This window comes from Erythrolamprus reginae, chromosome Z (assembly GCF_031021105.1).
Source record: "Erythrolamprus reginae isolate rEryReg1 chromosome Z, rEryReg1.hap1, whole genome shotgun sequence".
NCBI classification, from domain to species: domain Eukaryota; kingdom Metazoa; phylum Chordata; class Lepidosauria; order Squamata; family Dipsadidae; genus Erythrolamprus; species Erythrolamprus reginae.
Genome location: NC_091963.1, coordinates 82,035,060 through 82,049,166, shown reverse-complemented (window position 1 = coordinate 82,049,166; position 14,107 = coordinate 82,035,060). Strand labels below are relative to the sequence as shown.

Genomic DNA, 14,107 nt, shown 5'->3' with positions numbered 1-14,107 from the left:
AAACCAGGCCTACAGCTTGCTTCCGTTGTGGGAAGGAGGGGCATCAAGCAGCAGACTGTCCAGACTGTCCTGTACTGAGAGTGACCCCTACTGGCGGAAAGAAGCCAAAGCAGCACACCAAGAAAACCCCAGACGCCAAGCGAATGGGGAAGGAGGCTGTAGAGGTCAACCCCCCCAAAAGGGGAGGAACTGGGATCTCCAGCACGTTTGATCGTCATGGACAGCGAGCCTGAAGAAGCCATGTCGGTAAGTCCCCCCAGGATGTATATACATTCCCATCACACTATGGGACCCAACAAGGGGGACAAGGGGAACTATGACAGCCCTTTTGGATTCAGGCTATACTAGGAATCTCATGTCTCTGGAGGTAGTGGAGAATTTCGGCCTCAAGTTGCGAGGCCTGAGGGACTCCAATTGGAAGGGTCAATGGCAGGGGGGAAGCCAGCCACACATGAGACTGGAACTCTAATCATGACAATGGGGTCCCACCAAGAGACAATACAATTTATTGTGGGGCCCCTACCAGATAATGCAGTCATTTTGGGGTTACCATGGTTGCAGAAGTGGAACCCCGAAATTAATTGGCGTACTGGAGCTGTGACTGTTATCTACCAAGGGAAGAACGAACTGAGGTTTTATCTAGCAGAATTGGCCCGGAAAAACGCTCCCGGCATGAAAAAGATCGAAGGGGAGGAAAAAAATCCCTAAAGAGTACCGGGACCTCAAGGGAGTTTTCAGCAAAAAGAAGGCAGATAAGCTACCACCCCACCAGGCCACAGATTGTAGCATTGAGATGCTGCCTGGGGTTAAACTGCCGAAACCAAAGATATATTTTTTAACCCCTGGAGAACTGGGGTAACTGCACAGGTTCATTGACAAGAACCTAGCAAGGGGCTTTATTCAGCCGGCTAGGCTGCAAATGGCAGCTCCCATCCTGTTCCAAGAGAAGAAAGATGGGTCTTGTTGTGATTCAGCCTGAGGCTGCTCAGGGACCAGCTGCGTCTCTGCTGGCTCCATGCCCGGAGGAACAGGACAGTGAAGAGGAGGGGGCTGAGCAGTCGGATGGGGGAGGGGAAAGTCAGGAATGGGACGAAGGAGAACAGCATGAGAGCCCTGGGGGGGGTTCTCCCCAGCCAGTAGCTTGGAGTCATTAGGGGATGAAGCACAAGCCGTCATTGACTTGTGACAGAGACGTTCAGATCAAAGAAAGGAGCAATTAAAGAAGTATTATCAGCACTGAATTAGGAACAGCTGGGCTTGGGTGTGGTCCTCCTTAGCAGGGTTTAAAAAGCAGGCAAGCCCTTGAAGCCATGTGGAGTGTTATCAGTTGGATTTACGGTGACCTGCTTTGTTCTCGGCGTCTCTGTTCCTGGCTTGTGGCCCAGCAGTTTGGAAGACCCGTGGGAGGTGTAGGTCTGCTATCTACAGCCTCGTCTTGGCAGCAAGAATCCTGTATTGCTGCATGGACTTTTGCCTTCGTGGATATATTTGAAGATACAGCGTTTTCCTGTTTGTAAGGACATTTTCTGTTACCTGTGTTTTTCTTGAATTTTATAAACTGCCTTTGCCTTTTACCGGTGTGTCTGGCTTCTCTTTTTGGTTTGGTCTTGGCTTCTGGAGTGACCCAGACAGAACAGGTCTCTGCATCTTCTAGGAACCTGAACACCATTTGCATACATAATGTGTACCCCCTACCACTTATGAAGCACATGCTGACCTATTTGGCTAAGTGGAAGTTCTTCACAAAGTTGGGTTTGCATGAGGCTTACTATAGGAAAGAGATGAATGGAAAACAGTTTTCAACACTCTATTAGGGTGTTTCCAATTTAGAGTGCTCCCATTTGGCCTACAGGGGGCGCCAGGGGCTTTCATGCAATTAATTAATGAGGCATTGCACAAACATTTATATAAGGGGATCTTGATTTACCTTGATGACATATTAATATTTTCAGAGACGTTAGAGGAACATGTGACCCTTGTGAGGGAGGTACTAAAAAACTTAAAGCCGCAGAGCTATATGCGAAATTGTCTAAGTGCGAATTTCACCAGAGTAAAATTGACTATTTGGGTTACTGCATATCACACCAAGGGGTGGAGACGGATCCTGAGAAGGTGATGGCAGTCCTGGAGTGGGAGGCCCCACGCACTAGAAAACAATTGCAGAGTTTTCTAGGATTTGCCAACTTCTACCGACAATTTATTCCAGCATTCTCCCAAATAGCACTGCCAATCACGAATCTATTGAAAACGAAGGGAGAAGGTAAGCCCAAACTGAATGGCCCACTACAGTGGACCATGAAAGATCAAGCGGCTTTTGAGAGTTTAAAGAGACTGTTTGCAGGTGAGCCCATCCTCAAACATCCTGACCAAATCCACTATTCCAAAAATGTTTTATAGGTGGCATCTATCACTATCCAGACTAGCAAAAATTTGCCCTAAATTAAAACCGGACTGTTGGAGATGCAGAAATAAAAATGAAAACTTTTTCCACATGTGGTGGACATGCCCTGAAATTAAGAAAATTTGGAACAAAATTAAGTTATGGGTTTACAAAATCACTAAAATAAGATTTAAATTAAAGCCAGAGACCTTTCTTTTGGGTATAATAGATCTAAGAATTAAAAAAAAAAATTACTATTTGATCCAACATATAATCACAGCAATCAGAATATGTATCGCACAAAATTGGAAAAAAGAAGATATACCAACAGAGAGAGACATGGTTAAAAAAATGTATGATTGTGCAGAACTGGATAAATTAACACAAGAACTTAAAAATAAAGATGAATCATGCTACTATGATATTTGGAAAGAATTTTAAGCATAGGTTGACAACAGGAGAAATAATAGCTGTAAATAATGAATATTATGTTACTAGATCTTAGAAGTCTTATAAAATTAAGATATAGAGTTGATTATAATTTTAATTGTCATTATACTACTTATATATAAAAATATAACCTAACCGCTGCTGTTATGGGCCATAAAAACATGCAAATAAAGAACTGATTTTGAATTACAGTCCGGGTGGGGGGAGGTTTAGGAATGTGTTTTGTCATTTTGTGTTGTTTTGTAGTTTAAGACATAAATATATACAAAATATGTAAACACACAATAAATTATGTAATGTCTTTTTTAATATTTATATATTCAATTAAAATTATTTTTAAAAAATAAAATAAAATAGAATAAGAAGGCAGTTTCATTTTTGATGTATATGGCTTGAATTTTCTGGGATAGTGAAATAAAGTTATTGATGCCAAAACAAGATTAATATCCTGAAGATATGCATCTTTGCCTGTTCCCCTCAATTAAGTCTGAAATAGATATGGTTCCTTCAGGGGAAGATTATATAGTGTGGAGCTAAGAACAAATAGAACTTACGATCTTATTACAACCATCAAGCTATAGCCATACACGCCGATGACACCAACCATGAAATATGCCATTGGTAACCTGTACTTTAACCAACCAATTGTCCTTTGATTGTTGTAGTAGCCATAGAAAATTGCTGAATATTTAATATAACCCTGAAAAAAGGAAAGGAATATATCAGATATCTACTGATTTAGATTTAAAATCTAAGCTTACTCCATTATGAATTATGGATTCATTCTCACTATTGAAGTCTGTCTAGTACATTCTATATAAATATCAGTTTTAGCATAATCTTCAATGTATTTATTTAAAAATCTTTAAATTTAATAAACATTACATTTTAGGATTTGGATTTGGCAACTAGATTCACTAAAGATATTCAGGACCATTTTAAAAGCACTTTCAAACAATTAGTAAGTATTAGAAGTCTGTTAATGTCTTTTAAAAATAATAGTTTCCTCAAATTATGTTGACATAGATTTGTCATGAGAGCACTGTTTCTGCTTTTCTAAACACTAAAGAGCCTGTATACCAGAGTGTACATTCTGTTCCGTGCTTACAATCATTTTAGCATGTTTTCCATAACAGTGTTTAGATCTGTTCTTTCATGCTGCAAATGCAAAAATGAAATAAACGATAAGAACATTCTTTTGATTTTTATAACTAAGAATTTATTATTATCATTAAATATTCTTATTGGCTTGGGGTTTTGAAGCTGGGCATACTGGGATAAACATTACTGGCTATTCATCTTTTTCACAGTTGAATATAATCTAAATTATATATGTTCTATGAAATATATTGTGCTGATGTTCAATACATCTGCAGATAGGCTAACTTTGTGAACCCGCAGATAGTAGTACCATAGGATAGGGATCATTATAAAATGCTAATATATAGTCTATCTAGTATTAAAATTTCCCTAAACAATTCCTACAATTGGATTCACACATATGTGTTTATTAGTTTTAACAGATTAACAAAGTTGGAAGGGACCTAGTAAGTCATCTAATCCAACCCCTGCCCAAACAGAACACCCTACAGCATTTCTGACAAGTGGCAGTCCAATCCCTTCTTGAAAGTTTCCAGTGATGAAGCTTCTACAACTTCTAAGAGCAATCTGTTTTCATTGGTTGATTGTTCTCACTGTCAGAAAATGTCTTCATATTTCTATGTTGAATCGCTCCTTGATAAGTTTCCATCCATTATTCCTTGTCTGGACTTCAGGTGCCTGGGAAAATAGCTATATTTTCAGATATATTAGAGATAGGAAGAAGAAAAACTGCAGCATCACAAAGCTTAGTACTGGAGATAATACATACATTGATGGGAATAAGGAGGTCGCTGACCATTTGAATAGCTACTTCTGTTCGGTTTTCTCAGAAGGCAGTTTACAATACATGGATGCCCTTCATGGCACCGAACCAGGATACCTGCAAGACCGCCTTCTGCCGCACGAATCCCAGTGACCGGTCAGGTCCCACAGAGTTGGCCTTCTCCGGGTCCCGTCGACTAAACAATTTATTTATTTATTTATTTATTGGATTTGTATGCCGCCCCTCTCCAGAGACTCGGGGCGGCTAACAGCGACAATAAAACAGTGTACAATAGTAATTTGGTATTGATGATTAAAAATCAATTAATATAAAAACCAAACATACATACATACATACCATGCATAGAATTGTAAAGGCCTAGGGGGAAAGAGGATCTCAATTCCCCCATGCCTGGCGGCAGAGGTGGGTTTTAAGTTGTTTACGAAAGGCAAGGAGGGTGGGGGCAGTTCTAATCTCTGGGGGGAGTTGGTTCCAGAGGGCCGGGGCCGCCACAGAGAAGGCTCTTCCCCTGGGTCCCACCAGGCGACATTGCTTAGTTGACGGGACCCGGAGAAGATCCACTCTGTGGGACCTAACTGGTCGCTGGGATTCGTGCAGCAGAAGGCGGTCCCTGAGGTAATCTGGTCCGGTGCAATGAAGGGCTTTATAGGTCATAACCAACACTTTGAATTGTGACCGGAAACTGATCGGCAACCAATGCAGATTGCGGAGTGTTGGTGTGACATGGGCATATTTGGGAAAGCCCATGATTGCTCTCGCAGCTGCATTCTGCACGATCTGAAGTTTCCGAACATTTTTCAAAGGTAGCCCCATGTAGAGAGCGTTACAGTAGTCAAGCCTCGAGGTGATGAGGGCATGAGTGACCGTGAGCAGTGACTCCCGGTCCAAGTAGGGTCGCAACTGGTGCACCAGGCGAACCTGGGCAAACGTCCCCCTCGCCACAGCTGAAAGATGTTTCTCTAATGTGAGCTGTGGATCGAGGAGGACGCCCAAGTTGCAAACCTTCTCTGAGGGGGCCAGTGATTCTCCCCCCAGGGTAATGGATGGACAGATGGAGTTGTCCTTGGGAGGTAAGATCCACAGCCACTCCGTCTTGTCTGGGTTGAGTTTGAGCTTGTTGACACTCATCCAGGCCCTAACATCCTCCAGGCACCGGCCCATCACTTCCACTGCTTCGTTGGCTGGACATGGGGTGGAGATGTATAACTGGGTATCATCGGCGTCGTCTGGTGGGACCCAGGGGAAGAGCCTTCTCTGTGGCGGCTCCGACCCTCTGGAATCAGCTCCCTCCAGAGATTAGAACTGCCCCTACCCTCCTTGCCTCCTCAAAACCCACCTCTGTCATCAAGCATGGGGGAACTGAGACATCTCCCCCTGCCTATGTAGTTTTAGTGCATGATATGACTGTATGTGCGTTTTTTATATTGGGGTTCCTTGTTTTTAGATTTTTTAAATGTACAATTGCTATTTTAGATTTTAAATTATTAGATTTGTCAATACATATTTTTCTTTATCACTGTTGTGAGCCGCCCCGAGTCTACAGAGAGGGGTGGCATACAAACAAATAAACAAACAAACAAACAAACAAACAAATAAATAAATAAATAATACAGCATTGCTTCCAGCTGTAGGGATTCGGCTCCAGTGATCTTAGAGGCTGATGTCTTAGAAGAACTTGAACGATTAAAGACAAATAAGGCAATGAGCCCTATGGTATCCACCCCAGAGTTCTTAAAGAACTCAGATATGTGAATGCTACCCCCTTGATTCATTTGTTTAACCAATCCCTTTTAATAGGAGATCTTCCTGATGATTGGAGAATGGCCAGTGTTGTGCCTATCCACAAGAAGGGCAGTAGAGAAGAAGCTAGTAACTACAGGCCGGTTAGCTTGACATCAATTATAGTTAAAATGATGGAGACTCTACTCAAAAAGAGGATAAATCAGCACCTAAAACCCAATAACGTATTGGACCCAAGCCAGCATGGATTTACTGAGGGCAAATCATGTCAGACTAATCTCATTGATTTCTTTGACTATGTCACAAAGGTGTTGGATGAAGGTGGTACCGTGGATATTGTCTATCTGGACTTCAGCAAATCCTGATAGCTGATAGATAAGTTAATGATTGGACTTAATTCCTGGATAGTTCAGTGGATTTGCAGCTGGCTGAAGCGTAGATATCAGAGGGTTGTTAATGATGAGTATTCTGAGCAGAGCCTGGTTACAAGCAGTGTGTCACAAGGGTCTGTTCTGGGTCCTATTCTTTTTAATATCTTTGTGAGTGACATAGGAGAAGGTTTTATAGGGAATGAATCTAAAGTGTGCAATAGGGTTTTATATTATATTTATTAGATTTGTATGCCACCCCTCTCCAAAGACTCAGGGTTGATATTCCTGGAGGCATCTGTAATATGGCAAATGATTTAGCTTTACTAGATAAGTGGTCAAAGCAATGGAAACTGCAGTTTAATGTTTCCAAATGTAAAATAATGTACTTGGGCAAAAGGAATCCTCAATCTGAGTATTGTATTGGCAGTTCTGTGTTAGCAAAAACATCAGAAGAGAAGAATTTAGGGGTAGTGATTTCTGACAGTCTCAAAATGGGTGAACAGTGCAGTCAGGCGTAGGTCAAGCAAGTAGAACTCTTGGCTGCATAGCTAGAGGTATAACAAGCAGGAAGAGGGAGATTGTGATCCCGCTGTATAGAACGCTGGTGAGACCACAAGCATTTGGAGCCTGGGGAGGGTGAAACACGAGTCTACTTGGCCCACCAGAATTTGGGAAACAGGGTAAACACAGACAACAAATTATGGGTGTGGGCACGTATGCGTGATAATGTGCACTCACACAATTTTGGCACCTGAGGAAAAAAAAATTACCCTTCACTAATCTAGGGGGTTAGCTATTCCTGCCAGCTTGATATCACCCACAAATTTGGTAAGTTTTCCTTCTATTCCCTCATCTAAGTCATTTATGAAGATATTGAAAAATATTGGGCCAAAGACAGAAACTTGTAGTACCCCACTACTTCCCTCCATATAGACATAGATCCATTAAGGACTATTTGTTCAGTATGCTTTGTCATTCAGTTGCAAATCCATCTAGTGGTAATGCTATCTATGCCACTTTTTTCTAGCTTGCCAAGGAGTAGATTGTGGTCTACTTTGTTGAATGCCTTATGTCCACAGTATTTTGCTCGTCTACTAATTTAGTCACTGTGTTGAAGAGTGAAATAAGATTGGTTTGGCATGATCTCTTTTTAACAAACACATGTTGACTGCTAGTTATTACTTTAGCCATTTCTAGATATTGGCAATCTTTTCCAGTATCTTTCTGGGTATAAGATCCTGGGTCTTCTCCTTTCTAAAGAAGTGTAGACTCTTGAAACTTAATATTTCAAATGGAATATTTTATTGAGAAGAAGTGATAACAGAATAAAGGCCATTGGAAGAAACAGATTATCTAGACCCATTTCAATCTGGCTTCAGATCTGGCAATAGCACAGAAATTGCTTTGGTCATGCTGATGGATGATTTCTGGCATGCCCAGGATAGGGGTCATTCCTCTTTCCTGGTGCTTCTTGACCTTTCAGTGGCATTCAATACCATTGACCATAGTATACTTGGTCTGTGACGACTGGAGGGATTTGGAGGGATTTGGAGTGGGAGGCACTGTTTGTAGTGGTTCTCCTCTTATCTTTCTGGGCGGTTGCAGTCAGTGTTAATGGAAGGGCAGAGGCCAAGCTCTAGGGCACCCATTTGTGGGGTGCCAGAGGATTTGATCCTCTCGTCTCTTCTGTTTAACATCTATATGAAACAGCTGGATGAGATCATCCGATGGCATGGGGTGAGGTACCAGCAGTACACTGATGATACTCAGCTGTATATTTCCACCCACTTCAGTGAAGCAGTAGATGTGATGTGCTGATGCCTGGAAGCCATGAGGGTCTGGATGGGAGATAACCATCTCAAGCTCAACCTGACAAGACTGAGTGGCTGTGGGTTCTGCCTCCTAAAGACAATACCATCTGTCCATCTTTGGTGCTGGGGCGGGGAGAGAGGAAGAAATAGCCCCCTCAGATAGAGTTAGCAAATTGGGTGTTCTTCTAGATCCTTAGCTGATACTAAATCAACATCCCTCAGTAGTGGCTAGGAGCACCTTTGCACAAGTTCATCTTGTGCACCAATTGTGACCCTACCTAGACCAGGAAGCTCTTTGCATGGTCACTCATGCCCTCATCACCTTACGCCTTGACTATTGCAATGTGCTCTACATGGGGCTACCCTTGAAAAGTGTTCAGAGACTTCAGCTGGTTCAAAATGCAGCTGTGCAAACCATAGTGGCTGTACTGAGGTATACTCACATTACTCCAACTCTCTATGACAGTGCTTTTCAACCAGGGTTCCACGGAACCCAAGGGTTCTGCAAAGGACAGCCAGGGGTTCTGCAACTTAATAAGAAGGCAAGGCAGTTCCCCACTTCAATTCTGCCTGCTTCTGCAGCGGGGCAGCCTCTTTCTCTATCTTGTGTCTGGCAGATCAGTCATGCTTAGCAGCAGCAGCCACCAAGCAGCAGGAGGAGTGGCAGCAGCGGCGGCGTTGGCGCTGACAGCATCAGCAGCACCCCTCTAGCCCCTCACTGCAGCAGCAGGGCCAAAGCACAGGCTGCAGCAGCAGGAGAGGAGGAGGAAGAGGAGGAGGTGGGAGCAGTTGCCTCTCCAGCACCTCTGACATGGAGCTTCCCAGTCTAGGGAAATGCGCCAGGTGGCTCAAGGTTCTCTCCCACTCCTCCTCATGCTTCCTTCCTGCACCTATGTACACGCCGCCACTCTCAGCCAAGTGGCCAACATCTCCATTCTCCCTGTGAAGGGCACTGTAAGGAGCATGCCTTACTACTCCCCACATGCTTGGGGCCTGAGAGGGCAGGAGGAGTGGAAGGTGGAGCAGAAGGCAGAGGGGAAGGAGTCTGCTCTGGCTTTGCCTTCACTCCGACCCTCTCACTGGCCCCTGCAGCCATCAAAAAATGGGGAGGGAAAGCGGGCAAAATGGAGTGAATGGCCTCCGTTTATTGCCCCGCTCAGGCCTGGCACTCCTGGCTAGGGTACGTGGCGCAGCCTCTCTCTCACACACACCCTCTCTCTGCTACTCCACAGCCACAGACTCCCACATAGTAGCAGCACTTGCTGATTCTGCCTCCATCTTCTGTGGCTGTATTACTATTACTATTAGTCTTCTCATCATTCCTATCACTGATCTCCCACTGATGACTATGACTGTAATTTGTTGCTTGTATTCTTATGATTTATATTGATTGTTTCTTCATTGCTTATTTGACTCCTATGACAATAATTAAGTATTGTACCTCATGATTCTTAATAAATGTATCTTTTTTATGTACACTGAGAGCATATGCACCGAAGACAAATTCCTTGTGTGTCCAATCACACTTGGCCAATAAAAGAATTCTATTTCAGCTTCAGGATGTTCAGCTTAATGCAGTGTTTTTCAACCAAGGTTCCGCCAGAAATCTGATGACACCAAAGGGTTTCCCTGAAGAAAAAAGGTTGAAAAACACTGCTCTACGAGCTGCATTGGCTACCAGTGGGTCTCTGGATGCAATTCAAGGTATTGGTTATTACCTTTAAAGCCCTACATGGCTTAGGTGGCAGTGGAGAAGGAGAGTCTGATGAGATCAGCTATTGGGAGGAAGATGGCGGCTGGCCCCGAATGCTGCCTCTGCCCCAGTCTCCGTCTCCGCCTCCGTCCCTGAAGTGTGGCTGGAAAGGTATGGGGAACTGTTGAGGCCACTGTAACATTGTACTGGGATTGCAGCCTGATCCGTTTGCCTGTCCCCTGTGAGAGTTGTCTCTCTTAATCCCAAATCACCCATCAGAACCATACATCTGAGTTATTCAAATCGCTACTATCATCTGTGAGAGAAGTGTGAGCTTTGGGCCATACGCAGGAGAAGAAACCGCAGGAGAAATGATAGAGGCATTGAGGGCACTGAGGGCTGATGAACCAATCAGCTGGGATTCGGGAATGGTGGCTGTAAGAAAGCAACCAAGCCGCCAACTGCCCTCCACCTCTTACACTGACCAGAGACTGAATAGGAAATCCCAGAAAGAAATCATGACCTCCTATTTACAATATCAGCGGACATAGCGAGACTTAGTCAGACAGCTTCATCAATTCTGGCTTATTGGACTGTGCGGTCCTGGGACGCCGGGACGCTGAAGGTGGGGGTGCCGGGGGTTGGAAGGACGATCATTTTCGCTACTACAAAAGGGGAAGACAAAGTGTCATTGAGATTGTGTCGTGTGGAGGTTATCTAGAGGTGATTTGCGGCTGTGTTGGCTGTGAGGAGCTACGAAGGGGCGATGGAGATAAAGACATTACCTAATGGGATTGAGGACTGTTGGAGGTCGTTTGGTGAAAGGACATTTGGTGAAAGTTGGAGCTCCCATAGAGAAAGAACCTGGGACAATTACAATCGAGGTAAAGGGACATTGATTGTGACCAGCACTAAAAAGACCATCTTGTATTTATACCCTGAGACTCAGATTCTGATATTTGACTTTTCTAGAACTTCTACAACTTTGAGAACTAACCAGCTTGGAGTTTGACACCCTCTTGCTGCTGCTGTTGCTTTATGCTTTTCCTTTTTAAGAACTATTAGCAAATCAATTACGTCTAGGCAATTTTTTGTCTATGTATTATATGTTTTATGTTTTATTGTTTTTAAAATAATTTTAGGGGGCTAATTTATATATGTTATGAGTGAATGGGACTATCTTATTAGTATTTTAACTAATTTGCATTTTAAATTAATTATTAGGGTCACCCAGCAATGGATGTTTACAACTACTGGAATGAATGGAATGGTGTGAATGGGAGTGGATGGGAAGGGGATGGCAGATGGAATGGGGTGGGTGGGTGGGTGGGATTATAATATGTATGAAGTGAATGAATACGATATGAATGAAATTCTTGGCACACCTGACGCTGGAGAGGCAGGAGGGGAGGAGGCACCAATCTCTGGGGTGGCAGAGGGTCAAAATATCCCGGTCTTGCTGGGGTGAGGCAGATATGGCGGGGGCTATGGAGCTAGCCATTCCAGGGTAAGGAGGGATCGCTGCTTAGTAGCGATCCCTTCTTGCAGCTCCATGAGCTCAACTCAAGGCACTGGTGATGAGGGTAATTCTGGCCCTGGGCTCAGGCTGCTGATTCTCAATGCCAGGTCGGTGGTAAATAAAATTCTCCTCATCCAGAATTTGATCCTGGATGAGGAGGTCGACCTGGCTTGTGCGACCGAAACCTGGCTGGGGCTGGAGGGAGGAGTTCTTCTCTCTGAAATTTGCACAGCCGGTTTTCAGATATGGCATCAGCCCCGACCCCAGGGAAGGGGGGGGAGGAATGGCTATTATAGCCAGGGAGAGCTTTTGCCTGCGTAGACTCATTGCTCCAGAGATTGGGGGTTGCGAGTACCTCCTGGTGAAGTTGGACTTAGGGGTTCAGGTGGGCTTGTTACTCACGTACCTGCCTCCCAGCTGCATGTCAACAGCTCTGCCTGTGCTGCTTGAGGAGGTAGTCAGGCTTGCAGTGGGGGTCCCCAGACTTATTGTCTTGGGGGACTTTAACCTACCATCACTCGGTGACACCTCTGGGTTAGCACAGGAGTTCATGGCCACCATGACAGCCATTGACCTGACTCAAGTAGTACAGGATCTGACACATGAGGTGGGGGCACGCGCCCGACATGGTATTGCTCTCTGAGCAACTGAGTAATGATCTGAGACTAAGGGGCTTAGAAATGTTGCCTTTGTCATGGTCAGACTATTTTCTACTGCAGCTTAACTTCCTGGCTCCAATCCTTCCCCGCAGGGAGGCGGAACCGATTAGGAGGTTCCGCCCCAGACGCCTGATGGATCCAGAGGGCTTTCAGAGGGCGCTTGGGGTTATTCCAGATACACTCATCCACAGTTCGGCAGAGTCTCTTGCTGAGACCTGGAACAAGGCTGGAGGGGAGGCTCTTGACCGTATTGTGCCATTGCGACCTCTCCGCGGCACTAGACCCCATAGAGCTCCATGGTTTAATGAAGAGCTCCAGGAGTTGAAAGGCCAGAAGAGACGTCTGGAGAAGTGATGGAGGAAGAGTAAATCTGAATCCGATCAAACACTTGTAAGAGTTCATATTAAGACTTACAAAGTGGTGCTCAAGGCGGCAAGATGCGCGTATCATGCTGCCTTGATTGTATCAGTGGAATCTCACCTGGCTGCTCTGTTTAGGATGACCCGCTCCCTTCTTAACCAGGGGGGAGTTGGGGAGCCCTTGCACAGTAGTGCTGAGGACTTTAACACATTTTTCGCTGATAAAATCGCTCGGATCCGGGTGGACCTCAACTCCGATTGGACAGCAGAGTCGATTGACAATCAGTCAGTCAAGGTGACTGGGGCCCGTACTTGTCCACTTGTCTGGGAAGAGTTTGATCCGGTGACACCTGATGAAGTGGACAAAGCCATTGGAGCTGTGAGTTCCGCCACCTGTTTACTGGATCCGTATCACTCCTGGCTGGTTTCAGCCAGCAGGGAGGTGACACGGAGTTGGGTCCAGGAGATTGTCAATGCTTCTTTGGGGAGGGGGTCCTTCCCGGCTCTGTACAAGGAGGCACTTGTGCGCCTTCTCCTCAAGAAGCCTTCCCTAGACCTAGCCGTACTTAATAACTATCGTGCAGTCTCCAACCTTCCCTTTATGGGGAAGGTTGTTGAGAAGGTGGTGGCGCTCCAGCGGTCCTTGGAAGAAGCCAATTATCTAGGTCCTCAACAGTTGGATTTGAGGCCTGGCTACAGCATGGAAACTGCTTTGGTCGCATTGATGGATAATCTCTGGCAGGCCCCGTCTACTAAACAATGTTATCTGGCGGGACCCAGGGGAAGAGCCTTCTCTGTGGCAGCTCCAACCCTCTGGAATCAGCTCCCCCCAGAGATTAGGATTGCCCCCACCCTCCTTGCCTTTCGTAAACTCCTTAAAACTCACCTCTGCTGTCAGGCATGGGGGAACTGAGACACCTCCCCTTGCCTATGTAGTTTTGTGTATGATATGACTGTGTGTATGTTTTTATATATTGGGGTCTTTTTCTTTTTAGACTTTTTAATGTAAAACTCTTATTTTAGATTTTAATTATTAGTATTGTTTTTATCACTGTTGTGAGCTGCCCCGAGTCTGCGTAGAGGGGCAGCATACAAATCTAATAAATAATAAAAAATAATAATAATTCAGGACCAGACTATTTATGACTGCTTTCTACCTCATACTTCCCAGCAGCCAATAAGAGCTCGCAGATTTGGCCTTCTCCAGGTCCTGTCTGCTAAACAATTCCGGTTGGCGGGC

The 14,107-nt window shown here is 44.6% G+C and overlaps 1 protein-coding gene across 1 annotated transcript in view; it reads right to left on the bottom strand.

The window, feature by feature from the left end:
- Positions 1-14,107, bottom strand: part of LOC139153842 (transmembrane channel-like protein 2) — a 590,027-nt gene that overhangs the window by 179,837 nt on the left and 396,083 nt on the right. The window contains 1 exon segment of the mRNA XM_070728265.1: positions 3,385-3,530. Coding sequence (XP_070584366.1) covers positions 3,385-3,530 — 146 coding nt within the window.